The 27,751-nt window shown below is 39.5% G+C and overlaps 2 protein-coding genes across 8 annotated transcripts in view; one reads left to right on the top strand and one right to left on the bottom strand.

Annotated features, from left to right (window-relative positions):
• The window catches only part of LOC135227087 (zinc finger protein 26-like), a 28,637-nt gene extending 10,768 nt beyond the window's left edge, over window positions 1-17,869 (bottom strand). The window contains exons 1-2 of one of the 3 annotated variants that reach the window (XM_064266934.1): window positions 17,734-17,869; window positions 2,183-2,956 (exon numbers count right to left, since the gene is read on the bottom strand). In XM_064266934.1, coding sequence (XP_064123004.1) covers window positions 2,183-2,929 — 747 coding nt within the window. In that variant the 5' untranslated portion in view covers window positions 2,930-2,956; window positions 17,734-17,869. Of the gene's footprint in view, window positions 1-2,182; window positions 2,957-11,113; window positions 11,450-17,555; window positions 17,708-17,733 lie in introns of those variants that run through there. The other 2 variants (XM_064266931.1, XM_064266932.1) reach the window with 2 other exon arrangements.
• LOC135227088 (carboxylic ester hydrolase-like) overlaps window positions 1-27,751 on the top strand; it is a 51,200-nt gene that overhangs the window by 16,722 nt on the left and 6,727 nt on the right. Inside the window, exons 2-9 of one of the 5 annotated variants that reach the window (XM_064266935.1) lie at window positions 3,351-3,544; window positions 23,875-24,013; window positions 24,212-24,320; window positions 24,799-24,995; window positions 25,232-25,402; window positions 26,162-26,347; window positions 27,127-27,317; window positions 27,735-27,751. The exon at window positions 27,735-27,751 is cut by the window's right edge and continues 137 nt beyond it. In XM_064266935.1, the coding sequence (XP_064123005.1) occupies window positions 3,491-3,544; window positions 23,875-24,013; window positions 24,212-24,320; window positions 24,799-24,995; window positions 25,232-25,402; window positions 26,162-26,347; window positions 27,127-27,317; window positions 27,735-27,751 (1,064 nt within the window). In that variant the 5' untranslated portion in view covers window positions 3,351-3,490. Of the gene's footprint in view, window positions 1-3,350; window positions 3,545-19,693; window positions 19,846-23,669; window positions 23,713-23,874; window positions 24,014-24,211; window positions 24,321-24,798; window positions 24,996-25,231; window positions 25,403-26,161; window positions 26,348-27,126; window positions 27,318-27,734 lie in introns of those variants that run through there. The other 4 variants (XM_064266936.1, XM_064266938.1, XM_064266939.1 and 1 more) reach the window with 4 other exon arrangements.

A 27,751-nucleotide genomic window follows, 5' to 3' on the forward strand; every position in this document is an offset into this window, starting at 1 on the left:
AAGCGTCGAAGTCGGAACGCCGAGCGTCCTCTCTACGGGAAGAGAGAGGAGCATGCAGAGATCTCTCTCTAACCTGGCGTCTAACGTCACCTCTAGACGAAACCCTGGATGGGGAGCAAAACGAAGTCTAGAGGGCGAAATATTCAGGAGACGGGGACGAAAGAAAGGAGCCGATGGAGAAGACTGCCTAGTTCTCTTGATAGGAAGTCTATCGTCTTTCCTGCGACGAGGAACCGTCTCCTTCTGCTTCAGTAAAGCGTCCAGTTGCCGTTGCATAGCAATGATGATCTCCGTCTGAGATGTCTCCTTACGCGGAGACGAGCTGCGCTTGTGAGAAGGAGAGGGGCGAGGGGACGCCTTCTTCCTTCTCCCAGGAACAGCCTTGGCTCTAGAGCGACTGGGGCGCTCGCGGGCGTCATCATCGGATGACGTCCTAGACTTCTTCTGGGGCGGAAAAGCTACGCTTTCCGGAGAAGAATGCCACTCAGACAAAGCATGACGTGAAGCGTCAAGATCTTGAAGAGTCCTCTTCAAAGGTCGCGAATCCGAACGAGATTCCCACCCCTTGCGCGGGGAGGACGCGTCGGAAGATGAGAAACAATCCTTCAGGATACGTGCTCGAGCACGCTCCTTAGCAGCCTGGGAAGCGTCCACAGGAACTGCTGAAGGGACGTCAGATCGGTGGGGGTTCCCCGTAACCCTCCTTCGGCCTTCGACATGCCCTCTCCCTGAGTCCTGGGAGTCCGGCAGAGGTCCCAGCCTAGAGGCGCTATAGGGCCAATCTGACGCCCCCTCCACTTCACTAGGGGCACTATCACTGCACTTATTTTGCCTGTTTTCAAGGGCAAGCACTTTAGATTCAAGCGTCTTCAATGAATCCAGGATAAGCAAAAGGGCATTACCCTCCGCAGACACCACTTGAGGGCCCGAAGGCAACACTACGGGGTTAGGAGACACAAAATCTAAAGGAGGGTTAGAAGGGGATACATTAAGACCCTGTCTGCTACCCGACTTACTCCTGGAGGAAGACCTCCTGATCCTATCACGTTCTAACTTATTTACGTAGGATTCATACGTCTTCCATTGTAAATCATCAAAGCTTTCACACTCATTACAGCGCAAATCATATTTACACTCTTGCCCCTACACCCTTTACACAATGTGTGAGGATCAACCAAGGCTTTAGGTAGCCTAACCTTGCATTCCACTTTCGAACACACCCTGGCGCTAGCCGAACTACATCCAAACATGTTTAAGGAAAAATTCTAAGCCAAATTCAAAACAGTCCAAAGTCACGTATGCCAAGCTATCGATCCAATCAAAAAACCAAAAAGTCAAGAGGATACTCAAGCAATGAAAAGTTTTCCAAAATCCTGAGGCGGAGGTGTGTAAACAGATGTTTACGACACCGGTGACAGAAGAAATCTGATAGAAAATGGGAATGGTTCCTGATACCCGCCTCCCAGCGGCGGGAATGGGTACTAACCACCCAACTCCCACTACGTGTGTCGTAAGTTTTAGAAATTCTGTCGGACTTCAGAGAATACAGCTATATATATATCTGACAGGTAAGTTTCATGAACAAAATGCAGATTTGTCCCATAGAAAAAAATTGGATCTTTATTAAAATTATAGACTGGATGAATAGAAAATGAAGCATTTGACAATAATCCGGACAGAATTGTTCCCAGAACGTGACATTTGTTAACAAAAAAAATAATGTTAGTTCTGCTGTTCCTATCCTGTTTAAAGATGGTAAACAATTACTGTACTTTGCAACGCTGTTTTTCTGGTAAGAATAAACAAAACTCCAAGTGATTTTTTTTTTTTACTGTAGTATATGATTCATTATTATATCAAGTTCACCATCATTTCAGATGATGAGTTTTTCTCGAGAGACAACTTACGGATCACTCAATACCATATTCCACATGGAAAGATCTTTAAACATGTTTTTTTCTTGGCTACAAGATAATCATAAAAATCCTAAGGCTGGCACTTTTAAAAGTGGATAATTTTAACTAAAACAACGTAACCTTTTATAGTTGATAGCATACTTATTTGCAAAAGGACAAATTATTCTCACTTAGCTTTTTAATTCCCATTTAAATACAATTCATATGCATTAATCATCTGATCTCTGTCCGTCTTTCACATAAACTATAGTGATGTAACAGCTTACCTTTTGTGTAGGACTTGGGGAAGGTGCCAATATCTTTGATTCCACTCTTGGTAAATTGCTAGGTGGGAGATTAGTACCACTTGAAGGTGACTTCTCTGAAGTTTCATCATGTAACATCAAGTCTGAATCCTCATCTGCCCCACCATCTGATTCCACTTCATCTACATCCACATAGTTTGATTCCAGTTCCTCAGTCCCCAATTCTTCAGAATTACCAATAATGTTTGGGCCGATAAACACGCCTTCGCCTTTGGATACTGCTCCTCCTTTCTTTCCACCACTTGGCTTAGTACCCTGATCTGATAAACTGCGGTTAGGAGAGTCACTAAGGTCAGCAATGTTCTCTTCAAGGTCATCAACAATGCTCTCTTCCTGAACAACAACACTATCAAGTTCCTTCTTTGTTACAACACCAGGTTCCTTTTTTGGAGTCAGAATTCTCTCTCTCTTCATTGGTTGTGGGGGTGCGTCTGTATTACTCCTTCCTTTCCTTTTGGTGGGACTTTTCTCTTTATTGTTATTGTTGTTGTTATTGTTATTATTGATAGCAGCAGAATCAGACACATTATTATTCACAGGCGACTTTTTGGAAGACTGTGTTTCCTTTGACTTCTTTGCAGGGGACAGCTTTTCATGATCCTCCTCTCGCTGTCTCTTCTGCTGAGATCTCGCCATGGGTTTCAGGAATCCATCCAAACTCAACTGTTTCTTAGGTGTGGCATCTTTCCTTTTCTCCCTTGGACCCATTTTGATTTACTCTGCACACCTATACAGCTGGAAAATAAAACGCAACATTAATCAGTAAAATCTAGGTTGCCCTAAACATTTACAAGCTTGTACTGAATGTTAAAGTTTATCAACAGTAATACCTTTTTCTCTTTCTTGAGTCTTACACTTTATGAACTAATACTAGCTTTACAAATACTTTATTCAATTAAGGAGGATGATCAAATAATTATATACAGTATATACTGAGTTTTCATAGTGTGAAGTTTATACTGTGTTTCAAGTGTTACCATAACAATTTTGCCAAACAGTTCAATCAGATATAGGTACAGTAGTACTGTAACAACCATGAACCTATACCATCTAACCATCATTTTAGGGTAAAGGGAGGTTTTAAAGTGCGTCCTAAACTCAGTGATTTGATCTTATGGCATTTTTTCAGCACCGTAATTTGATGCGACTGTTGCATCAAATTACGGTGACGTAAGCGCCGTTGACAACGCTAACAGCAAGAACAGGCATCAAGCTAACAGCACTTACAATGCTGTAAGTGCCATTAAAGGCAAAAATTAGACTTACAGCATGGCGCTGGAACAGATCCCATCCTTAAGTCGAGGATGTATTACACCAAGTAAGGTAAGATCAGGTGCTCTAGGTTAGGTTAGGGATGGAAAAGTTAGGTTGTATACCTACTTCTAACTGAATATATAAGTAACATTTTACCTCAAATCATTACCATATGTTTTAAACTTGAAAATCATCTTCCTATATTTTAATGTGTGCTTTCAATGTTTTTGATGTTCATTTCATTCACATATCTTATCCAATCATGCCTAACCTAACCCAGCCCAGGGTAACGGGTTCTCATCTTAGTGCTTGATACTGTGTGATTGGGTTGATCAACTGCAACCTAAATGAAAGTCCAAAATGTTTGAAGCACAAATTAAAGTGGTACTTTCTGGTCCAAAATGTGATAATGGTTTAAAGTTACACTTCACTAAAGAAACTACACACTGTTTTATGTTAGCCATTCTGTGTTAGGGAGAATCAAACATTCCAAGTCAGGTAAAGTAATTAACTAGATTTTGTACTCAACAACTCAAAAAATGATATTGTTATGTTACAATAAGTTTCATACATACTTACCTGGCAGATATAGACATAGCTAAGACTCCGTCGTCCCCGCAGAAATTCAAATTTCGCGCACTCGCTACAGGTAGGTCAGGTGATCTACCGGCCTGCCCTGGGTGGCAGGACTAGGAACCATCCCCGTTTTCTATCATATTTTCTCTCTTCCACCTGTCTCCTGCGGGGAGGCTGGGTGGGCCTTTAATTGTATATATCTGCCAGGTAAGTATGTATGAAACTTTATTGTAACATAACAATATCATTTTCATACAATCAACTTACCTGTCAGATATATACATAGCTGATTGGCACCCTTCGGTGGAGGGTAAGAGACAGCTTCTATATGGAATAGACAGGTAAACAACATATGTTGTAGGTATAAATAAAACCTTGGTTCCTACCTGATAGGTGGTAGACTTCGTGGGTGTTTGCCCAGTAGTCTGCATACCTCAAGAAACTTTAGCAATAATGATCTATGCCAAGAGTTCTTGTGGGTCTGCCGATGGGGTCTTATCCGCTTACTCGCAGAGCCTAAAAGGACTTTGTCAATGGGTGCTGATCCACTTATATGACAATACACCTTATGAAGGAGCACACAACCAATCCCGACCACCTGATCCTAACCATATGTTAGAACTAAGGATTGTTACGAGTTATCCCCGAACTCGTCACAACAACCGTAACTCAAAACCACTACGCACACATACATAATTTTCAAAAAAAAAAAAAATTATACTCAACTAATTGGATATGACAAGAATTCTCTTACTGAACAACATAGACGGCCGCCCGTGCGAGCCTAAGTCCTCCATTGTTCGAAGAGACTCTCGACCATATCCAAAAAGAAGAAAAGTATATACATTTTAAGGATTGGTGTCGGCTCCCGTACCCAGAATCGTATCCGCCGATACGAAAGGACCTAGAGAAAAACACTTCTCATATGTCACACGCACGTCTTTCAAGTAATGAGATGCAAATACTGAGTTGCATCTCCAATATGTCGTATCTATGATGTTTTTAAGCGACATATTCTTATGAAACGAGAGAGACGTCGCTATAGCTCTCGCTATAGCTCTCACTTCATGAGCTTTTACCCTCAACAGTTGTAACTGTTCGTCAGGACAGGCCTTATGAGCGTCTGTAATGACGTTTCTTACAAAGAATGCCAGCGCATTCTTGGACATTAGTCTTGTGGGGTCTTTTACCGCGCACCAAAGACCTTGTCTAGAACCTCCCATCTGATGCTTTCTCTGAAGGTAGAACTTCAGAGCTCTAACAGGGCATAGAGACCTCTCTGCTTCTCTGCCTACGAGACTCGACAGTCCTTTGACTTCGAAATGACTTAGGCCAGGGATTCGTGGGATTCTCGTTTTTCGCTAAAAACAGGGTCTTAAACGAGCAAATAGCCGAGTCTCCCTTGAATCCTACTTTATCCTGCAGAGCATGTAATTCACTAATTCTCTTTGCCGTAGCTAAAGATAATAGGAATAGGCATTTTCTGGTTATGTCTCTAAACGATGCCAGATGAGGAGGTTCGAATCTTTCCGATGACAGATACTTGAGGACTACGTCTAGGTTCCAGTTCGGAGGTACTGGTCCTTAGACTTTGAAGTCTCAAAAAGACCTTATTGTGAGATCGTGGAGATCTTTATTATTTGCCAGATCTAATCCTCTGTTCCTGAATCAAAGCCGAGAGCATACTTCTGTATCCCTTTATTGTGGATACGGCTAGATGAGATTTTTCTATCAGGAATAGCAGGAAATCAGCAATTTCCGCTATAGAGGTAGTGGAGGAGGACAACTTCTTGGATCTACACCACCTTCTAAATACCTCCCACTTCGATTTGGTATACTTTCGTAGTGGAGGTTCTGCGTGCTCTCGCGATCGCGCTTGCCACTTCGCGAGAAAAGCCTCTCGCTGACAAGTCTTTCGATAGTCGAAAGGCAGTCAGAGCGGAGAGCGGCGGGGAGGTTTGATGGTACCTCTTGAAGTGTGGTTGTCTGAGAAGATCCGTCCTTCTTGGTAGGGATCTTGGAAAGTCTACGATCCACTCTACCACCTCCGTGAACCATTCCTGGGCCGGCCAAAAGGGGGCTATTAACGTCATCCTCGTCTCCTTTGACGCCACAAACTTTTTCATTACTAACCCCAGGATTTTGAATGGGGGAAAAGCATAAACGTCTACTCGAGACCAATTTTAGCAGGAAGGCGTTCTACCATAAGTTGCTCTTGGATCTTCCACGACCGAGCAAAACACTGGGAGCCTTTTTTGAAATGAATGTTGCGAAGAGATCCACATGAGGAGTCCCCCACAGAGACCAGAGAATCGAGACACACTCCCCTCGTGTAGTGTCCATTCTGTATGAAGGACCTGGTTCCTCCTGCTGAGCCTGTCCGCCCTCACATTCTTTACTCCCTGTACGAACCTTGTCAGTAGGGAGATGTTCCTGTGAGACGTCCAAAGTATAGGTCTCTCGTCAGCTCGTAAAGAACGAGGAGTGCGTCCCTCCCTGTTCCGAATGTAGGCAAGTGCGGTGGTGTTGTCCACGTTTACTTGCACTACCTTGTTTGACACCAGAGGTTCTAGGCTCTTCAAAGCCAGATGTACGGCGAAGAGCTCTTTGCAGTTTATGTGCCAAGTCACCTGTGCTGGTTCCCAGGTGCCTGACACCTCTTCTGAGCCTAATGTCGCCTCCCCAACCTTTCTCCGACGCGTCGGAGTACAACACTAGGTCTGGGTTCTGTGTTTTTAGAGAGATCCCTTTGTTCTCTTCTAGAGGGGGCAACCACCACTCTAGGTGCGACTTTATCTCCACTGGAATGGGAAAAACGTCCGAAAGTTGTCCGGTTTTCTTTTCCAGCTCCAAGACTTCTTGAGGAAGAATTGAAGCGGACGTAAATGAAGTCTTCCTAGAGGGAAGAACTGTTCTAGCGAGGAAAGCGTCCCTAGAAGGCTCAACCATTCCCTCGCCGACGTCTGTTGCTTCCCTAAGAAGAGAGAGACAATCCGCAAACCTTTTGTGATTCTCTCTTGCGAAGGAAATACTCGAAAACCCCGAGAATCCATCCGAATCCCCAGATAGACTAGGTCCTGTCTGGGGGTCAGCTGAGACTTCTCGAGGTTCACGAGCAATCCCAACGCTTTGATCAAATCTAGAGTTAACTTTAGGTCCTCCAAGCACTGTCTCTCTGATCTGGCCCTGATGAGCCAGTCGTCCAGATACAGAGAGACATTTACTCCTTTGAGGTGAAGAAACCTCGCCACATTCTTCATCAGGCTTGTGAAGACCTGAGGAGCTGTGGACAGGCCGAAACACAAGGCTCTGAACTGAAAGATCCTTCCCCCCGTCATGAAACGGAGGTACTTCTTCGATGAAGGGTGGATCGGGACGTGAAAGTAGGCGTCCTGGAGATCTAGAGACACCATCCAATCTCCTTGTCGTAATGACGCTAGGACTGAAGCAGAAGTCTCCATGGAGAACTTCTCCTTTTGAACAAATTTGTTCAGAGAGCTGACGTCCAGTACTGGTCTCCAGCCTCCCGAGGCTTTCGCAACCAGAAAAAGGCGATTGTAAAACCCCGGGGAGTTTTGATCCCGTACTAGTTCTATCGCTCTCTTGTCCCACATTTGTTCCACCATCGATCGAAGAGTATCCCTCAGCACAGGATCCTTGTACTTGGCTGATAGTTCCCTTGGTATTGACGTTAGGGGAGGAGTGTTCAGGAAAGGGATACGATATCCCTTCCTTAAGATCGCCAAAGCAGACGCGTCTGCGTTTATCAGTGTCCAGGTTTCCACAAATAAATCCCCCCAGGAGCCTGGCACCTACTGGTGCTTGGAGGAGCGAATCTTCATTTTCCCTTTTTTAAAGGGACGAAAGGCAGATCTACCTCTCTTCTCCGGAGCCTTCCTTCTTGTGGGAGGTCTGGAGGATGGACCACCTCGAAAGGGCTGCACCGATGTACTAGGTCCTTTCTTGTCCGATGCAGAAACAGGTTTCTTCTTTCTTGCTGACTGCGTCAGAAGATCCTGAGTCGCCTTCTCAGTTAAAGAATGAGCAATGTCCTTTACTAACTGATAGAGGGAACAAAATTCAAGTCATATCGAGGGGCAATACAGTAGAGCTGCCCTCTGAGCATGAGAGACTGCCTTTGTTAAGAAGGCGCCATATACCGTCCTTTTCTTTAAAAGACCTGCTCAAACAATGAGGAGATCTCAAAAGATCCATCCTGTACCGCTTTGTCAATACAAGACAATATGCATAACAGGGCTTCAGGTTCGATTCCTTCCGAATCATGGGCTTTCTTGGACATCACCCCAAGGGACCAATTCAAGAAGTTGAAGACTTCCAATACATGAAAGAGTCCCTTGAGGAGATGATCCAGTTCCGAAATACCCCACGTAATTCGTGCTGAATTGAGACTTTGTCGACGTGAAGCGTCAACTAAGGTCGAAAAATCTGCCTCCGTTGTAGAAGGGAGAGCGATACCCATATTCTCTCCCGTCTGATACCAGATGCCTCTTTTCCCAGCTAATCTTGCTGGAGGCATGCAAAAGACTGTCCTGACTAAGTCTTTCTTAGACTTCATCCATGAGTCTAAGGATTGTAATGCCCTCTTCATCGAGATGGTGGGTTCATTTTTTTTTGTGTGGAGAAAAGACGAAGGCTTCTGCGTCTTAGCACTGGAAAAGAGCGAGCGCGAGAAGGAGGAGCGGCAGGAGTCAACTCGTCTCCATACTCCTCAAGAAGCAGGTAGTCAAAACCGTTATAGTTAGACAGACCCTCTCTTCCATGATATTCATCATCCGAGTTTTCCTCCAACTCGGGATCTACATGAGCCTCCGCTCTCCTTTCCGAACGTTCCTCTTCTGGAGGAGACAAACTCCTAATAGGAGAGGGGCTAAGGGAATGATAATCCTTCCTCTTTGTCCCTGCTCTAATAGACTTGGAAGGCGTCACAAGCTCCGGCTTCTCTTGAACTTTAGAAGACGCTTCCCGCTTGTATGACGCTTCCCGTTCGCCAAGCGTCCTGGCTGACGTCTTGATGACGCTTCGCGCCTGGAAGACGCTCCGCTCTCCAAAGGCGTCCTACTTGGCGTCACAATATTGGACGGAGCGTCACGTCTAAGATCCGCTTTCAATGACGCTTCACGTCTAAAAGACGTCTTACGTCTCTCTGGCGTTACGAAACTCTCGTAAGCCCCCGTTCTAGCTCTCGAACTCGAAGCTTCTGCAAGACGTTTAGCAGCTTCACGTCTGTCTGACGCTTCTCGTTGAGCAGGTGAGAGAGGACGAGACTTCTTAATTGGAAGCGTCACGTCCTTCCGACGGGGCGCTAAAACTCCCACTAGAGATGACAGTTGTTCTTGAACTGCCATAATTATCTTTCTTGACGCTTCTCCCACGTCCAGTGCATGACGCCTTTCGTCATCACTCGGGGGAGAAGAATGAAAGGGTACTCCGACGTACACGTCAGGTGACGCTGACGCCACCTTTCGCTTTCTTAATAGAAGACGGAGCGTCATCTGAGAAGCGCTCTGGGCTAGAATCTATGTAGGCGTCATATGACGCTTCAGCGGTCTCGACAAGTTCGACTCCTTCCACCCTCGTTTAGGTGAGGGAGAGGGAGAGGACGAGAAACACTCGCGAAGGACGCTTTTTCTATAGCGCCCTTGCGCCGCCTGCCACGAAGCAGAGCTAGCTGAAGGGACGTCTGACCGTTGGGGATTCCCCACGACCTCCTTAAGGCTTTCGACTTTCCTTCTCCTCTGGGCATGGGAGCTTGGAAGAGGTCTAGGCCTGGGAGCGTCGCAGGGACGATCAAACGCCCCCTCCACAACACTGGGACTCAATTATGAAATGCTCACTTCACTAGCCTTACCTTGAAGTCAGCCATCTTGGACTTCATGTCTCTAATTGTAGCTTTCAGATTGGCGATTTCCGATGCCGAATCCGAAAAAGCACTCTGAGAATGAGATACATAGGGAGAATCTACATCAGTAGGATTAGAATTATCCTGAAAGGCTCAATAGGCCTTGAACTCACACCTTTCAGCCGTCTAACTCTATCCCTCTCTAACTTCTTCAAATAAGAAGTCAAAGTCTTCCACTCTTCTGCATTCAATCCCTCGCATTCCTTCCACAAGTATAATAGCAGAACATGAACCCCCCTATATTTACGGCATACAGTGTGAGGATCAACCGAAGCTTTCGGTATCCTCACCCTGCAGCCTACATTCACACACATTCTCACACTCCCATTTGAATCAGACATATGAGAAAAATCCAAAAGAGTTTATTCCAAAAACAGTCCACAGTAGCGAATGCCAAAACACGATCCAGATACGTCACCAAAAAGCCGAAAAACGATGATCAAAGGATGAAATATGAATCTAAGTCAGGAGGTAATAGCAACAATGTTGATACCACCGGCGACAGAGAAAATATGATAGAAAACGGGGATGGTTCCTAGTCCTGCCACCCAGGGCAGGCCGGTAGATCACCTGACCTACCTGTAGCGAGTGGCGCGAAATTTGAATTTCTGTCGGGGACGACGGAGTCTTAGCTATGTATATATCTGACAGGTAAGTTGATTGTATGAAAACCAAAATTCCCCACTCTCTAGGTCCCCTACTGTTGAGAATTTGTAGGGGATTTGCAATGGGTAGCAAACCAGTTTGGAGAGAAAAGAATATTCGTACCATGTCAAGGCTTCAAGAATGTTGGCTATGGTAAGTCATTGTCCCCGTGGTTGCAGGACAGCTTTTGTGATTCGACTTGCACAATTGTTTAGAAGTGAGGAGGCCCATGGCAAACCCTACATAAGCTTCAACAGGTAAATGAATAATAGGGCCCTTTTTTGGGTAAGGAGTACACTCGGACATCCAAAACTACTACTACCACTACTAAAGTGTAAACAAGGAGTATTGGTTGTATTTCATTGTTGCCAGAGGTTGAGACTTTTTCACAAATAGCCAATTATCCATCGAGAAGGAGGCAAGTTAACAATGTCATAAGTAACGTCATTATACCTTTGAAAGACATTCCTCTGAGTTTGCTGGCGATGTCAACGTACCTTCGAAAGACATTCCTCTGAGTTTGCTGGCGATGTCTACAAGAAGTCGGTGTTACTCTTATAATTACCAGAATTATGCAACTTTCATAATACTGTAGGGCCTCGATAATTGCAGGGGATGGGGCCCAGAACTCCCCGTGATAAGTAAATACCCGTGTTATCCTGGTACCCCCCCTCAAAAATTGCTTTAAACTGCCTACTTTAATAATTAACCCACCCAAGACCACTATTCCAATGTTTATAATTGCCTACTTTAGTTCAAGCACCAAATATGTATATCTTCAACTATCACCTTAAACTAAATTCAAGACAGTTTCAAAGTTATTTTACATTAGCCTTAAAAATATAAGGAGTATACATACTACTGTACATATGTAGCCTACTAGCCTATGGATTACAGCTAGAAGCCTACATACGCATGTGCTTTTTACAAGGAAAGAGAGGGAGAGGGTAAGAGAAATATAAAAATTATGTAAATCATATGGGTAATCACTAATGATCTATGCTAAAGATGGCAACGATTTTGCAGTGCAATCGGAAGAATAATAAAGAAAATGTTAACTGCAGCATGCAGCGAAACATCTATTCCCTTCTTCACAACACGTTAATATATTACGCATAATAACCTTCATCTGACATTTAGGCCTCTTTCCCATAAGAGTAAAAGAATCGGTGCTTTTAGATGCCATATAATTAACTCATTTATGGGTACAATTTAAAGAACGTGGCGAACACCACTTCAGTAACACAAAACAAAACGGCTCCCTTGTTTACTTTATGTCTCCTTTATTTGTGTGTGTTTAAGTTATAAGTCTATAATGTCACAAATATTTTATAAATTTTCCTATCTTCTATTTCCCCTTGATCAGATCAGCAAACAAAAGTATATTACCTAACAATTCCTTTCTATTTTCATGATTTGGCTGCTGCACCAAACTAAAAGTACGTATTTCATGAATGAACATATTTATGATAAAAAAAAACATGATTTACTGTAATGATTACAGTACCCAACTATAATATTAATGTATAAACAGCAAAATACAGCAATAAAAATCTATTTTTGTCTTTCGTTTACGTTTTGAATCAGCTGATGGACGTTTATTACTGAAAGAATTATTTTGGAAAACAATTCAGTTGCTAAAAGAAACTAATTTATTAATGGAATTATTATTATTTTTAACTTTGTACATAATAGTTTATGATATTATGATACAGTAATTCATATTTCATTGAGAGAGAGAGAGAGAGAGAGAGAGTAGCTTAGGACGAGAGTAACTGCTGACTAGCTTGAGAGAGAACATCGATAGTGATAAGATATTCTCTTGTATGCTGTTATAATACATATGTGATATCATTGAGTCAACTACAAAAGTTGTATTGAAGCACAGTTTCGTAAATCACAGAAAGAATAAAAATATGGCAACACATGTACCTACAAATGTCGGGGACCACCTTGTTCTTTTATTACGATAATAAGAGATCACTATTATAGTTTTTTCTGTAAGTGATGAGAGAGAGAGAGAGAGAGAGAGAGAGAGAGAGAGAGAGAATTTTCCTATTTACATTCATAGTATTTGAAAATTTGTAAATGAGTTTATCCTAAAAATGCATTTAGTCATGAAAAGAAGATTAAAACACAGTAATTAGTGAATCTTGCACTATGATAAAATTCACGATTTCATTAATTTTACGGGATATAGTATGTATTTGGGCTCCACAAAAAAGTAAGTAAAGTGATTTATGACAGAGTTTAGAGGATACTTATGTAAAAATACATCGGTAGTTTGTAGAACGGTGTAACCACTATCACATTGTGTAAAAATAGTACGTACGAACGAGACTGTAGGTTTGGTGACGTCACGGTGGTCATACGCATTTTTGTGTGAATGAATATACATTTATGATCAAAAATAGTTACTGTACTGCTTACAGTACCATACTGTAATATTAATGTAATCACATCAAAATAAAGTAATCAGTGCATACTGTAAACTTGTATAGTGTATTTTTGTCTTTTGAAAAATGCATTCCCTAAGGAATTATTCCTTGAAGAGGCTTTTTATTATGAAGATATGCCAATAATATATATAAGATATGAGTTTTATTATGAATATAATATAAGGTAAAAATGGTTTTATTAAGTTAACGCTTCGTCGCAGATCGCAAACAACAATACAATAATCTATGACAATTATCGTTGTATGACTGCAGTGTTCAGAGAAGTTGATTACCTTATACCAAAACAATAATAAAGTTTGAATTGAAAATTAATGTTTTCCTAAATGTTATTACTACTGTAATTACACAACTACTATTAACATTTCTAAAAGGTTAATGAATGACAAAGGTCGCTGTGAAGTGTAACTCAATGTTTACATTTCTGCTGGCCACTCAACTACAAGTTGATGTCAATGATGTAGAATTATTCCATGAACAGGCTATATATTATGAAGATATGCCAATAATATATAAGGTGAAAATGGTTTTATTACCTTTATTGTCAGTTAATACCATAATGTGAATCTGTTCATGCATTTGCTGGTTATCGTAACCAGATGAGGCTTAGCCTACCACGGACAAGCCCGCGATGCTGCAATTCATACCAGCGATATAGACCGAGAAGTGGTCCAAGGAAAACCCGTGATTAACTGATACCGTGATTGCTGATCCGCGACCAAGCGAGGCCCCACTGTACAGTAAAAAAAATTAGGTAGGGGTGTAAGATACCCTGTGACAAGTGTCATCTTTGTTAGGTACGTTGATAAAATTTTATTTCGGAAAAACACCGGGACACCGGCTGTGAATCTCATAGTAGGCTACTTGGTATTTTACTTTAAACCTTTACTGCACTTTTTACTAGCAAATATCATATCCTATTTTTTAATGGGTTATCCAAACATTACTGGCATTGGTTTCCTTGCAAATATATATTTTTTAAAGATAGTGGGCAGTGGGGTTTTTGAGTGGAATAAAGCACAACACAATAGTTCTTATTCATATTAAGGTAAGCTTATGGAATTTTTTCTAAATAATGTCATGCACAAAGACCTGGTGCCCTATATTATGTTAGGTTAGGTGTGGTTGGTTAACTTCAAGGGGGCATGTTATTTCTCTTCCTCCCATGATGTCTTTTTATTTATTTGCTCATAAATATACCCAAGGTTGCTGTTGGTTTTAGTTCTGGTCTTTTATGATAGTATGTTAGTTATAACTGTAATTTTGCAAAGAACAGTGCTAAGAAATATTTAAAAAAATATTTATAATCCAAAAAAGTTACTGCATCTTCAATCCCAGTAAATTTACATAAATATTTGATAGTGTGTGAGCTGTAATTATAATTTTACAAAAAATAAAATTATATATTAGAAAAAACATGTATAACTTGGTCAAATTAACAACTGTCTTGTAAAAGAGACCCCACAGAGAGTTGTCAATAGTCTTTTTCAACTTCTTATGCAAGAAAAGGAGAATTTAAAAAATATTTTCCTTACACCATCTGCATATGTTCCTCTTTCCACTTATGTGTTTTTCAAGAATTAAGAAACTACGCTAACTGTACATTCATGACTCGGTAAAACTAACCCATCTTCAAGGGTATGGCAGAGTAATTGCAAACCTCCACAAGTTTTGTATTGCTCCTCACAAGTCAAATAAATTCCCAGGGAAGGCCAGTACCATTGGGTGATGTGCGCAATAACAGTTGTGCCTATGATTTCAAGAAAAATGATTGTACTAGCTAACTTAACCTAACCTAACCTAGGAGAAAATTGGTTACTAATTTGCTGTTCTCCTAATGGGGGCTTGCACACACCTTTCGAGTTACGCAGGGCCCTTCATTATGTATATTAAATTGGAATAACTTTTTAATTAGCCTACAGGCATAATGTATTGTCAGTGAGAATAAATAGGATATTTTGCCTTAAATCAGGATATCTATCTTGGACAAGTAAGGGGAATCTTGGGGGAAAGCACTTGGTCCAGGTTGGTGCTCTGAACTAACAATAGGTCTAAACCCTTGATGTGGATAAAGCTTAGCAGCAGCAAGAAGGAAATGGTGAAGTAGAGTTGAATATAAGCATCTGGAGGGTCGACAAAGTGCTGATTGTGGCTGATAGTCAAGTGCTCATAAACATTTTCATTCAAGCGAGGACATGCAGCCCACTCACCACTTATTATAAGGCTGCCTTAAGGGATGTATTTCTGAATTATAGGAACGAGGTTATCCACATTCCTACAGAGGCCTATCGCTTGGTTGTCGGAATGGAGTAGTAGCACCAAGGAAGATTTTTTGGACACTAGCTCAATTTCACCAAAAACACAAACACCTTTTATCTCTCTTTCCCACCCATACTAAGAATTGCTGAATTTTGACTTGTCAATGTTGACAATTACATTAGGCGCACCAATTGGAGGCTGATTGTCCACACAATATTCCGTTACCTCAGCCCAAAGTCTTCTCCAATTAACAATATGTAGTTTCATTTGTTAAATCCAAGTTTCTAGATATATGCTGTGCTGAAAATGTTTTTGAGTCTCATATAAATAAAACTATCTTCCATGTTAAAAAATAAATTCTTTCAAGAAGAGTTCCCAACATCACTAACAGTTATAGCCACAAAAACCAATTTAAATTTTTTTTTTTTTACTTTAGGACAGAAACACTACTATTACGGTACCACAAATTCTTATCTGATCTTAAAGTATAGGACTTGGAAGACTTTGGGCAAGTAACAGAACTTGGAAGAACAGAACTTGGAAGAACTCCACATCTTCTTAAAAAAGATATGGCTTCGTCATACTGTCTGAAAAATTTCTAGATGCACTGAGACTGTGTAAATAAATCCCCATTACACTGTGGTCCATTGTGCAAATGATAAGAATTACAAATACTTTGCCACATGTCAGTCACGGTGAAATTTGAAATAATGGTAAATTATTTGGCTAATTAAATGAATGACTTGTTTTCCTGGTTCTGAAATACAATCCGAATGAAAAGTGTGTTTTTTTACTGGATGATTTCAATCACAAAATATAAACCTAGTTACATTGAATAAACTTTTCGACTTGCTTGGTCAGATGAGCCGCACCAATTATTTCAAGTTACGAGTCAATAAAATGCTCAAGCAAATGAAGCTCACCAATCACATTAAAACAATGTGAAGTAATTATGGATAAGTGGGTGAATTGCATACTAGTTTGCAAGAATATGTCTATTGTTGACTATTTTCTATTTCGAACTGGATATTGGTACAGCAGACATATCCTGATCGCAATAGTTATTGGTATGGCTGTGAATTGCGCATGCGCGAGCCCCTGTTTACTGCCTCAGGCATATCAGTGTCAGCAAAAAAAATGGCGACCGAGCAACGTGAACCGTGTAATAATTCATCAGTTTTCGCCAAAAAAACAGATGTTTTCAGGTTTCAACGAGCTGAAAAAGCCAACAGACGTCTACAAGCAGTCAAACTTCCAGAAATTGTATGTCCGTAGGTTAGATTAGGTTACTATGCTAACCTATATGTTAGTATTCCTCTCAATTTTTCTTTAAGGGGGGTTACAGGAGGGCAGAGGCGCCCAGGTTAGGCAAGATGTTCAACTAGGTTAGGTTAGGTTAGTATGCTCGCCTACATGACATGCACAATTCACAGCCGTACCATTATCTATTGCAATCAGTACACGGCTGACGTAACAATATCCTGTGCCTTTTTTTTTTTTTATAAAGATTCGAAGGATATAATCAAGAGTCGTGTACTGATGTTCTGACTAGGTACAACCATCATGTTATCCCCTTACTCTGCATACTACCCGGGACCAGTACCTATAACTTTACCATCCAATCCACAACTGTACAGCATAGCCTAGCCTAACAAGAACATGCCTAGAGCCTCCCAAGGGTATTTCTGGATGCTTATAACAGCCAGAAATGGCACGGTAAGAGGGCATTGAACAACTTGTTTCTTCATTTATTGTTTGTTTTGTTTGTTTACAAACCATCTTGGCCTCTCTTATACCTCAACAGCAATCTTATAATGTCTCGGTAATTTCTGACAGCGTAAATTTAGCGAAGAGAAGACTACGCCCTATCCAGAAACCAAAACGTGGAGGTCTCCAAGTATTTAGCAATTACTTATTTCACACCACAGACTTTCTATTCAATTAATTCCTGCAAATTTCTATCAACATTCGACAGCAGGAACCCAACAATCTTTCTCTAGGACGGTAAACATAAAAGTCCACGGGTCCATCAACAACCTCTTGGAAGCCTCAAAAATGGCTGGTCTTCCACGTAGATTTGGACACTTACGTTTGTTTTCTCTTATTTGAATACAGACTTGATCACCAGCAACAATATTGGACACAGATGATTATAATCAAACTCTAATACATACGAACGACCTAGAACCTTGCCAAACAACCGAAAATTATAACAATTCCTTACCTCTTCAGAAGCCACAGAACACATAAACAAAGCACCAAAGATGGCCGTGAAGTACGCGTAGAGTATTGTTGATGCTCATTAAACTAGTGCTTTATTATTGTTCTGAAATTGAGCTTTTGCCCAACTTAATAAGCTATATTTATCGTCTAAGATAAGCAATTAAAGCAAATAGACTTACGTTAGTGGCAAATAGTTGTAAGTTTGAAAATCACTGAATAGTGATCCCGATCAATTTGTGAAACACAAACTTCGGGACGACCCAGAGCGCGCACGCCAACTTCTGTTCGCATTTAGCGCGGCATGCCGTCAGTAAAACCAGTTCCTTTCGTACTAGAGTTCTGGGATATTAGGCGAGATGGATAAATATTATTCTGAGATGCTTAGCAATAATTAATTCTGACTGTTATTAAGTGACCAAACCAATAGACTTTAAGAACAGTAGGGGAAGAATTTTTATATCCGAAAAAAATGGTAAGATAACGTCATTCATTCAGTAACTCAAGAATGAATATTTATATCAGTCAAACAATTAAATCATGTCGTCTTTACTGTCTTAACGGTTGTTTCTGTTATAACATTAATCGGTACCTACATCTCACTGAGCCCTGATGTCTATAAAATATTTGCATCATCAGTCTGAATAGAATTATTTCCTTTTAAATTCAAACGTGCTGTATATATACGCATGCACATACAGCGAGAGATTCTGATAGTGTTACTTTTCTATTATAAAAGACACCGGAAACTGAATTAAGGTTGCTGCTCGTCCATACCCTATCTCATGATGTCAATGGGTGTATATTGCAACGGCTTTTAGTATTTCTCAAAATTCTTGGATCAGACCCACTGTTGCTTAAGTTCGCTAATCTTTGGGTCGGAGCCGATCTGTTGCTCTGTCGGAGTTATGAGCTGGTGGTGCGTATTGGTTTATGGAGCAAAAGCTGTTGTTGACATAAAGCCAATTAACTCTACAATAACAATAGTACTATGAATATTGGGTTGAATTTGGCAGCAGTCATGTCAGTTGGTTTGCGCGCGCAGTCTGTTTTTGAACATCCGGTCTCTTAAGGGAGCACAAGTTGAATGGGTTCATTTCTCTTCCAGTATGACACTGACAGTCAGCATTATCTACAATCTGTGTTTTCAAGTATCATCTAAAATAATAGCAGTTTGCGAATAAAGAGAACAATAGTTCAAATAATATGCTCTGCCAATGGTTTCTCCTTCGAAGAGTTGATAATTGCTTTTGTAAGGTGACATATTCGGCAGCTATAGACTAATGAGGTTTAGATTTCGAGCAGGGCAACTGTCGACATAAAAGCTGCTGATGCCGCTTCGGTATGGGATGATGATTGCTTTATATCCTAAAACAAAAAAGATTCGGAACTTTGGTTTTAGAGGCCTTTGGACATTTGAAGCTGTTTGACATTCCAATAAAGTGATGTATTGTGGAACATTAATTTGACACACACACACTGTTAAATCTCGATTTGCCAGCACACCAATGCTCGTACTACAACTGAAAATTCGGTAAACAGCGATTGGTTTTCAATTCATGGCATAGAAACGACGTTTGCTAAAGGAGTAGTGGAGTGAGTTACAAACTAAACAAAAGACGACGGAAGTTCGGCATAGTTTCATTGTTGATAAGATTAGGCTTATATTGAAACGGGATGGATGGACCTTCAACCAAAAATGTCACGAGGTACCATACTATAAATAGTCTGCTATCAAAGATAAGCAAACGTTTTTCATTCTTTTTTTTTTATATTTCGTGGATTTGAATAGCGGTTAACAGATTATGAAAAGTATACTTTTAGATAGAAAACCAGTGAAAAATGTTGGCGTTATTGTCACCAAAAACAATGCCTGTCGTTTTGTCAAAGTCCGAAAGTCGTCTAAGCCCGTGCACACCTTTCCTCACTTTAGGTAATTTTCCAGCTCTAAATCAAATAAATAATGTGAACAATCAAGACCACCGAGCAATCAGGGTTATTTTGAGTAATTTACGATAGCTCATTCAGTAAATAAAATAATCCTTATCAGAATTCAAGAGAACAGTAGATAAAGGAACGAGTGATATCAGTGACTTGACCGTGTAGATTAAGTATTGCGATTTTTTTTATATACGAGTAAAAATCATAACATCCCTACGAGCACGAGGTCGAAGCATCTCAGATGTAGTAGCTAGGAGGCACTGCTCGAAGGCTGTGGTATCCAAGATACCTTGGTGGTATCAACTGTCGTGTCTAGTGCGCAAAGGAAATAAAACCCAAAGAGGCCTTCTTCGGTAAGTTAATCAAAGACCTTTTCGATAGGCTAAGAGAGGAGATACCACGCAAAATCCTGTATTTCCACGTGATCTCTTTCAGTGGAAATGATTATTAAAGTAACCGAAGTACTATTGATGTCTCATACTTATCTTCAGCGATAGCAAACGAGGTTGTTCGCTGAGCCGGCCCTAGTACCACACTAACAAGAATTTGTCCGCATGCCCTTTATTGTAACTTTCATGTGTATAGATTTATAGTTTCTTTTAGAAACTCTGGGATTAGCCATTTAATTGTATCTTGGCCTTTCACAATTCTTGCACTTACCATCGATATTTGATTGTTTGAGACATATCCATTTTTTTTCCTTTTTTAGCTGATAGGTAAGATGGGTGAAAGAGGAATGAGGGCAGTTAGTTAGCTAGCCATGGTAGGGAATAGTTTAGAAAGTTAAGTGTGGTTTATTCACAATTTTATTTGGGTAAGAGTACAATTTTTCTAACCAATATTAACATAATACAATAATGATTTTACATATTAACATGCTGAATTGTACACATTTTGAAATTTATTTCTTAATAGTATAATCATATTTAACAAAAGTTCCAATTTTAACCTTAATTTTAATTATCATAATGATTCTGCATTATATCTATATAGTTGCTTCTACATATTACTTTTTTCACAAGACATTTCTTAAAAGTATAATGGTTGAGGTTCATCGCGATGTATATATGGAGATACTCTTCTCCACCATCTGTGTTGTTTGGGTGTTTACTCTCTTCTGCTAATTCACTTTTGTATTGAACTAGTATTCTCCATATATTGATTGGCAGTCTGTATGATCTCTGAGTAATTGGTTCTACTTTGTATTTTTTGTGTATTTCTATGTTTAGATCGTTATCATCTTAATTGTTTCCCACTGCAGACCTTGGTATCTTATTTTAGAATTGTTGTAATGCACTTATATTGGAAGTCGATGTTAAACACGTGGTTATTGGTGGATACTCCATTATTGGACTGATTAGGCTTTTGTAGAAATGGATTTTGATAGTTGTGTTCATATTCCTAAACCTTTTCAGCTTTGTATTTTGTGTTCTTGCTATTCTTAGTCTTTCTCTCACATGTCTTGATATTCCTTTGTCCGAATTGCATTCCTAGTATTCTTGTGCTTTTAGTAAAATTCATTGGTTGTTGGTCTAACATTATTTGTGCGCGTTTATATGAAGATACCCACACTAGTGGGAATTTACATTTATTTGTCTTTATCTTCCACTTCCATTCAAATTGATTTATTTTTCAATTTGGTTCACTTTTTTTTTTTTTTTTTTTTTTTTTTGCTACTTGTCTTTTCTAAGTTGGGTCCCTTCTTCATGTACGTTTTTCAGGATGTATAACTATTTGAGTTATATCATCTGCAAAGCAGACATCAGTACAGTACTCTGGTGGTGGAGTCACATCTGCTGTATATAATATATAAAATGTTGGAGTGAGTTCAGATCCTTGTGGGACTTCACTTAGTCACGAGAATGGATTCCCTATGTAATTTTGTGCTTGATTTCTCAAAAATGCCTGGAAGGTTGAGATGTAATATTTTATATCGAAGTCCTTGTATCCATACTTTTTCAGTCAAATGCTTTGGTTATATCTCTACATACTAGGTTGCATAGGTACCTTCTTCTTTGTGATAGTGCAATGCTCTTATATATTGTTGCTATTGCAATCTGGGTTCTTCTTCCTTTTCTAAGTCCATATTGATTATTATTATGTAGCTGATTACTTTCTAGGAACAACACTCATCTGTTGTTAATTATTTTTTCAAATATTTTGCCAGATATTTCTAGTAATGATATTGGTCTATAATTCTCTACCTGACACGTAGTATCTTTTCCTGGTTTGGGTATCAAAATCATTATTGCATTCTTGAATATAATTGGAAAGTATCCCATTGAGAGAGCCCAATTGTATACTACTCTTAATTTTTCAAATGCAATGTCTGGTAGATTTTGAATTATGACCTTGTTAATTCCACTTCTTCCTGGTGCCTTGTGTTTAAGATTTTTAATTATTATTTTGATTTCCCATAACTCTATTTTCCTTGTTAGATGGCAGTCTTCATTGAGTCTGCTAAACTGCTAATTTCAGCTGCAAGATGCGGATTTGTTGTCTATGTTGTTCAGTGAATTCATTGACTATTGTCTCATGTTGGTTGTCGAAATTTTGGTTATCCTCCTGCGTTATTTGGAATATTTCCTGCCAGTAGGACCTTGTGCGGCATCCTGGTCATGATATATTTTCTCATTCCTATGCTTTATAAAGTATGGCGATGTATTAGTTTTGCTTCCCATCAGTCTTGCAACGGAGTTCCAAAATGAGTTTTCTTGTACCAACTGTTCCTGTAATATACATATCTTCTCATTAATGTGTTGTGTATTTAGTTATGGGTATATGATTTTTTTATAGCTCCCGCTATATTTTCATACCATTCTTCAAGTTATTCGCCTACTAATTTTTTTTTTTGTTATTTCTATTTCATTTGAATTTATTGTTGGTTGTCTATTCATTTTTCCTTCTATTTCATTTTTGAAGCTTTTCCAACTTGCTCTTTTTTTATATATTTGGTATCTTCGAAGGATGGAATCATTGTTGGATTTGTTGACAATGTAATTACCATTGGTATATGATCGGAGGAGGTTGCTAGCCCTTATGTAATGGCAATATTGAGGTGAATTTTGTTATTTCCTAATATTATATCTGAATTATACAATATATAGGGAGAAGAAGACCCTGACATAATAGTAATCAATGAACATGGTATAAAGCAAAATGAAGCTATGAAAATGTTTGGATATAATACATATACGCAAAACGTTGCTGATGAACCCCTTGCTGGAATAACAATTGCAATCAAGAATAATGTTAGACATAAGATAATAGACGATGTCCAAGACGACTTTTTAGCAGTCCAAATTCAAACTAACAAAGGACCAATAGTGATCGCTACAGCTTATAAGCAGCCAAGAAGACATTATTTTTCACATCTATTTCTTTATCATCTTGTAATGTGTTGTCTTTGATAAGTATATTGTATTTCATGTTTTTGGGATTTCCGAGTCATTATATATATCTATATATATATATATTATATATTATATATACACGTATATAGACTATGCCTATAAGGTTGCAATTAAGAACTAGGCATATGATGGTTTATAGTTGTAATTCTATATCCCTGAATCAGGGCCATGGTGTCGCGATGTATTTATTACAATTTAGATTTTACATAAAAAAAAGAATTACCAGAATCTTTCATGGTGATTTTCTTCGTCCATAACTGGTACTACTATTCCGGATCAGAAGGGTCTTCTTCTTCCGAAATAAAGCTAACTTACTATAAAAAGAAACTGCTTTGGGCTATAAATATAGTCTATTATAATAAATTCAGCAATATCTACTTAAATCGTAAAACCGTATAATTGTAAAATCTTAGATTGTAATAAAATCTGAATTGATGAAATAATAAAATCATAAAACGATGAAATCATAGAATATAATCGCTGAAAAAGATGCTGGATTAGATAGAGTTTTACCATGCAGTTTTATGAAGCAAATTGCAATTTGTGTGATGCCAGGGTTAATCCTTCGCCGGCTGACTGAATTACAGCTAGCAACGTCTTCGTGCATTGTTCATTCCGAGATTTATGGCATGAATGTGACAGAAAGAAACCCCCTTTAACCCCCCCTCTCTTCTTCCTCTTCCCCCCTTCCCACCACCCCCCCCCAACCAACTTTCCTTTAAATCTGGGCGGGGATTATATTCATAGATGCAAAGGCGGTGCGTGAAGGAAAGGACCAACTCTTAGAAGGGGCGTGGTAATAAAAAGGTTAAGAACCACTGTTTCAGAGTGTAGTTTTGTACAATTTTTTTTTGACTGTTGTTGATTGATATCTGATTACACTGACGTTTCCTACTAGAAAAGCAAAAAAAAAAGTCAAATATTTAGGTGCATCACCGTGTTCGCCATTTATTTGAATGTCCGCAACAGGTACAAGCCATGAAGCTGCTGAATCTGGTGGTGTCGGTCCTCATAGGTCTAGGGGGAAATGAGCTATCGGAAGCTTCAAACGGAGGGTCATCAGTCTCTTCGGATGATTCGCTGGTATCAAGATTTGCAGAGTCGACAGGTAATTTGATTCTTACGTTGTTAACTTGAGCTTAGGCCTAATGAAAATAGCCTTCTCTTCTCTAATTTATATCTTCGAAGACTGGGACTAAGTTCTTCAAGGTTTACGAATATTAAATGAGGACATAACAACTGAGTCTCTTTCATCACTAGTTTTATGACTGTCGTAACTTTGATAGACTATCATTTCTTTACCCAGATGTGAATTATGCAGAGGTCAAGATGAAAACCACTATGGGAACCATCATAGGCTTACGGGTTCCTTCTGTCCCGCCTCACGTAGCCAACTCTCATCATTATGCATTCAGGTAACACCAACATCTTCCTTTAAGTGCTCTCATCTGGCGGTCTTTTGTTACTTGAGAATGGTACTGTGAAGTATTTTGTCGTCCAACGTACCCACAGTTTGTAGATAAGGTGAACTTTAGCTTAGTTTCCTCGAATCCAGACTTCCTATATATGATGAAAAGCACGATCTTAGACTTGGCAACAAGACAAAGTTGATAGTGGTACTAAATTTGTTCAAATGGTTCTTTTAATGGAAAATAAATCACAAATAGTCCTCCCCCCCTTAGCTCTTTGTTTCATTATATAAATCTGTGCTATTTCCTTAAACACTTGTTATTTCACGTAGTTCCTCTTTTCAGAGCGATCATGATAATTTAATCTAATGGGTCGTATTCTTTCTGTTTTATCTGTTACATGTGCAGTGTTGCAACGCCAGTTTGAGTAACAATTATTCAATCATTGTTGCCTGTGTAAGTCGTTGTGTATTTTTCCCCACAGGGGAATACCCTATGCCAAACCTCCCGTAGATGAACTGCGATTCCGCGACCCTGTTGACCTGAAAGGCGCTTGGCCAGGAAGACTCCTCAATGCCACCCAGTTTGGATCAGTTTGCACCCAGTACGATCCATTAGGTGACAAAGTTTATGGCTCAGAGGACTGTCTATTCTTGAACGTCTTCACACCATACTTACCAGGTGAGACGATTATAGTCATTTCTCTCAATAACTCCACCTGCTGTGTTTATTAGAATTGTATTGGCTGATTACTTATAAAGATAGGCTGTAGCTTCGTTGTAGCTATAGGCCCAGAGAGCCTCAAGGATGCTTTATATTGATGTTACTCCATTATAGATACTTACAAAGGAGAAGCAGTGAATGTAATAGAAGTATAGTAGTATTTAGGTAGTACTAGTTTACAAATCACCCTCTAGTTCCATCACTGACAGGTAAGAGCAAAAAGGATTCGGACGAACTCCTGCCGGTGCTATTCTTCATTCACGGAGGCGCTTACGTTCGTGGAGCAGGCAACCCTTACGGACCTGAGAGGCTCATGGCAAGAAATCTGGTTTTCGTGACATTTAATTACCGTCTTGGGGCTCTAGGTGACTATCTCGCATTCTTAGACGTTATGAAATACAGAAAATGTGGTCATGTGTTGTATATTGTTGGCTTTTGCTGTTGTGGAAGGTCTGCGCTACCTTGGTGTAGTCCATTCCATGTAGCACAAGGTTTTGTGGATTTTCAGATGTAAAGAAATCCATTTCAAATTAATGGTATTTATTTTTTTATTACTAAATAGTATAATCTCCCAGATAATTGTGAGAGACCTAGCACTATTTGAACTGAAGAGTCACATGTATTGATGATTAATAGAATATAGTAGCAAAAATGTGCTTAGTTAATGATTATTCCAACAAAACCTGTGCAACAACAAAATCAACGACAACAACTATATGTGTGTGCATGCATACGTATATAAATGTTGACATATATGTACCGTATGTGTGTTACATATTTATGAAATATTTATGGAATTCACTATGGTAGAAAATGTAAATTGTAGTCAGGGAAAGATGATAACCAAAAAGAATGTTGAATTGTTTCCCCAGATGGTAGGATGAACAATATTTTGGTTTGCATAGTACAAATAATATTTCCCGCAATTCAGCCAGATAATTAGTCTTGACAATAATTAGGAAAATATACCATTTCTTATACCTTGTGTCTGTCACGTAGCTCTTTAATTTCAGCTACGCACGTACTACAGGTGCGAAACTATGGTGTCTAATAAATATCTATGGAAACTAAAAGAATGCCCAAGGAACTTCTCTACTAAATCTACAAAATTAAATAAATTTCAGGTTTTCTGAGCACGAGAGATTCCCTGCTTCCCGGAAATTACGGAGCTCTTGACCAAGTGTCTGCTCTTCGCTGGGTCAAACGTCATATATCCGAATTTGGTGGGGACCCTAAACAAATTACCGTTGGAGGATTTTCTGCAGGGTCCGCTTCTGCCAACCTCCACTTATATTCTCCTCTGACGAAAGGTTTCTGCTCCTCTGTTCAGTAGTCTTTGTTGTGTATTAATCAGTTTTCTGAGATATTACATTTAGTACTAAGTGACACAGCTGGTTGCGGTACTAGACAACCATGTCGGAGAAAAAGACTAGCCTACCATGTTCTTTTACTCAGTAATACTTTCACAGTTCAGTAACAACGACAAACAATCAAAACTAAAAAGAAAGTATATCATATTTTATGGATACAAAACAACTAATTTTTCTAATGGTATTGTACACTAGAGTCATTGGTAACCAAAGGTGCATTTTCCCATAAAAGGACCAAATCTGTGATTGGAGGGTGTGAGAAATCCTACGGTAGAACTCATTACCAGAGGATACTGGCTCCCCAGGAGCAAGAACTCGTCCTAGCTGGCATATGGCCACCTTAATCTAGAAGAAGAATAACTTGTAACTTAATCTCATAATTGATAGCGAACTGTTGGCATAGTTGCTGATATGAGTTGACTCATGAGGAAAAAAAGAGAACATATGAAAGAAAGGTATATCATAAAGTATTATTAGAATATTGAGTTCACTACACAAATGTGGCTTCATGTTTTACATACTTTACATCTATTTTAATACATGCCACCTTAGGTAAGCAAACATGAGTCTATGATATCCTCATCAACTACTAGATTTTACTGTCAGTGCGAGACCGTGGTCAGTTGTATTTCTAGGCCTAGTTCTTCATTAAAATTATGAATCTGAGTGACAGGAAAGATTGTCTGTGATCTACAGCGATAAATATCTTTACAAACAAGATCTGGTGCACCGAGCGATCATGCTGAGCGGTGCCGCCAGTTGCACGTGGGCGGTTCAAGGGCGACCAGAGGTAGGAGCTCGCCTTTTGGCTGCGGAGCTGTCGTGTCCCACAGCGCCTACCGTCGCCCTCTCCTCCTGCGTCAAGAAGAAAGATGCTGGGGACATCGTGCGCGCGCAGTTCGCTGTATTAGTGAGTCTTCTCTCTCTCTCTCTTTACGTGTAAGCCATGTTTTGAAAAAATAGAAAAAAAGAACAAGTCATAAACATAGATTTGTTCGAAGTGTTTTTTGGGGAAACATATTTCTTTGGTGATGCTTATTCTAATCGTTTCCATTTATTACAAGAGTAAAAAAAAAATGCTTTCTTGAACAAAATGATTTGTAAAAGTGCTCAAAATGTGGACTGTTCTATCGAATTTCAGTTCCTTCACTCGCTTACGCATTTACGGTTCAACACAGACAATTAAGTGTTTTGGCAAGATCATAATCGATTTAAAATGAAAGCGGCTTCTAATATCTTATATATATAAAAAACTTAAAATACTAACCCAGTAATCCTCGTTCCTTCTTTGACAGATTTATTCAGCCACTGATCTCTGTCTTTCCAGAAACTAGAGTTCATACC

This window comes from Macrobrachium nipponense, chromosome 15 (assembly GCF_015104395.2).
Source record: "Macrobrachium nipponense isolate FS-2020 chromosome 15, ASM1510439v2, whole genome shotgun sequence".
Classification (NCBI taxonomy): Eukaryota; Metazoa; Arthropoda; class Malacostraca; order Decapoda; family Palaemonidae; genus Macrobrachium; species Macrobrachium nipponense.